This window comes from Corvus brachyrhynchos, unplaced genomic scaffold, assembly GCF_000691975.1.
Source record: "Corvus brachyrhynchos isolate BGI_N302 unplaced genomic scaffold, ASM69197v1 scaffold248, whole genome shotgun sequence".
Taxonomy (NCBI): Eukaryota; Metazoa; Chordata; class Aves; order Passeriformes; family Corvidae; genus Corvus; species Corvus brachyrhynchos.
Window position 1 is genome coordinate 65,008 of NW_008239641.1, and position 1,256 is coordinate 66,263.

The 1,256-nt window shown below is 66.3% G+C and overlaps 1 protein-coding gene across 1 annotated transcript in view; it reads right to left on the reverse strand.

Moving 5' to 3' along the window:
• The window catches only part of LOC103621067 (neuropathy target esterase-like), a gene marked incomplete at its 5' end in the record, with an annotated part of 20,666 nt that overhangs the window by 8,914 nt on the left and 10,496 nt on the right, over positions 1-1,256 (reverse strand). Inside the window, 3 exons of the mRNA XM_017742322.1 lie at positions 140-209; positions 298-414; positions 909-1,100. Of these exons, the coding sequence (XP_017597811.1) occupies positions 140-209; positions 298-414; positions 909-1,100 (379 nt within the window). The remainder of the gene's footprint in view (positions 1-139; positions 210-297; positions 415-908; positions 1,101-1,256) is intronic.

The window sequence follows — 1,256 nt, forward strand, 5'->3', positions numbered from 1 at the left end:
CACCACCGACGCCAAGGTGGGGCCAGCAGCAGCTGGTGGCTCTGGGAAGCCAGCCCTGCCCCGTGCCCTTGCCGTCCCCCTCGGGATGCGGGGAGGTGACACAGGGCTGGGTGCCCCGTGCGCCCCAGGGAGCTCTCACCGTCCGTGTGCACCCGCATGGCCGAGGCCGTGATGTCCGTGGTGACGTTGAAGTAGGGCAGCCACAGGTCCTGCGGGGACGGGACGGGCTGGGTGACACCGCGGGGACATCGGGGAGGGGCTCTGGGGGTGGCACGGGGCGCGGAGGGGGGGACACACCTCGATCTGCTTGTCCTGGAAGACTCGGTTGATGCTGGCGTTGAAGGCCGAGCCCGAGAACATGGAGGTGATGGGGTAGGTGAGGTCCAGGACGGTCTCAAAAACGGAATTCATGCACTGGGGGGGGAGGAGGAGGAGGAAGAAAAATAAGGAGAGAAAAGGAGGAGAAAGGAGATGAAGGAAGAGGAGCAGCAAGAGAGAGAAGAAGGAGGAGGAGGAAGGAGATGAAGGAGGAGAAGGAGGAACAGCAAAAAGAAAAGGAAGAAGATAAGGACAGGAAGAGCAGGAAGAGGAAGAGGAGAAAGAAAAATAAGGACAGAAAAGGAGCAGAAAAGGGACGAAGGCCCCCCCCTGCCCCTGGCACCCACCCTGACCCCCTGGCACCCACTCCTGTGCCCCCTGGCACCCACCCTGGCCTGCTGCCGTGCCCCCGGCACCCACCCTGGCCCACTCCTGTGTCCCCTGGCACCCACTCCTGTGCCCCCTGGCACCCACCCTGGCCTGCTGCCGTGCCCCCGGCACCCACCCTGGCCCACTCCTGTGTCCCCTGGCACCCACTCCTGTGCCCCCTGGCACCCACCCTGGCCTGCTGCCGTGCCCCCGGCACCCACCCTGGCCCACTCGCGTGCCCGCTGCTTGGTGCGCACGGCGCTGCGCTCCTCGGCGTAGAGCGCCCCGATGAAGGCGCCGATGGAGGTGCCCCCCACCAAGTCGATGGGGATCCCCGACTCCTCCATGGCCTTGATGACCCCGATGTGGGAGCAGCCCCTGGAAATCGCGCAGGGATCGGGGTCAGCGAGGCCCTGTGGTCACCAAAGAGGTTGGGGACAGGGGGACAGACGGACACAGGACAGGGGGACACAGGGACAGGGGGACAGAGGGACACGGGGACAGAAGGACGGGGACAGGGGGACACAAGGACAGGGGGACAGAGGGACTCGGGGACAGGGGGACAGGGG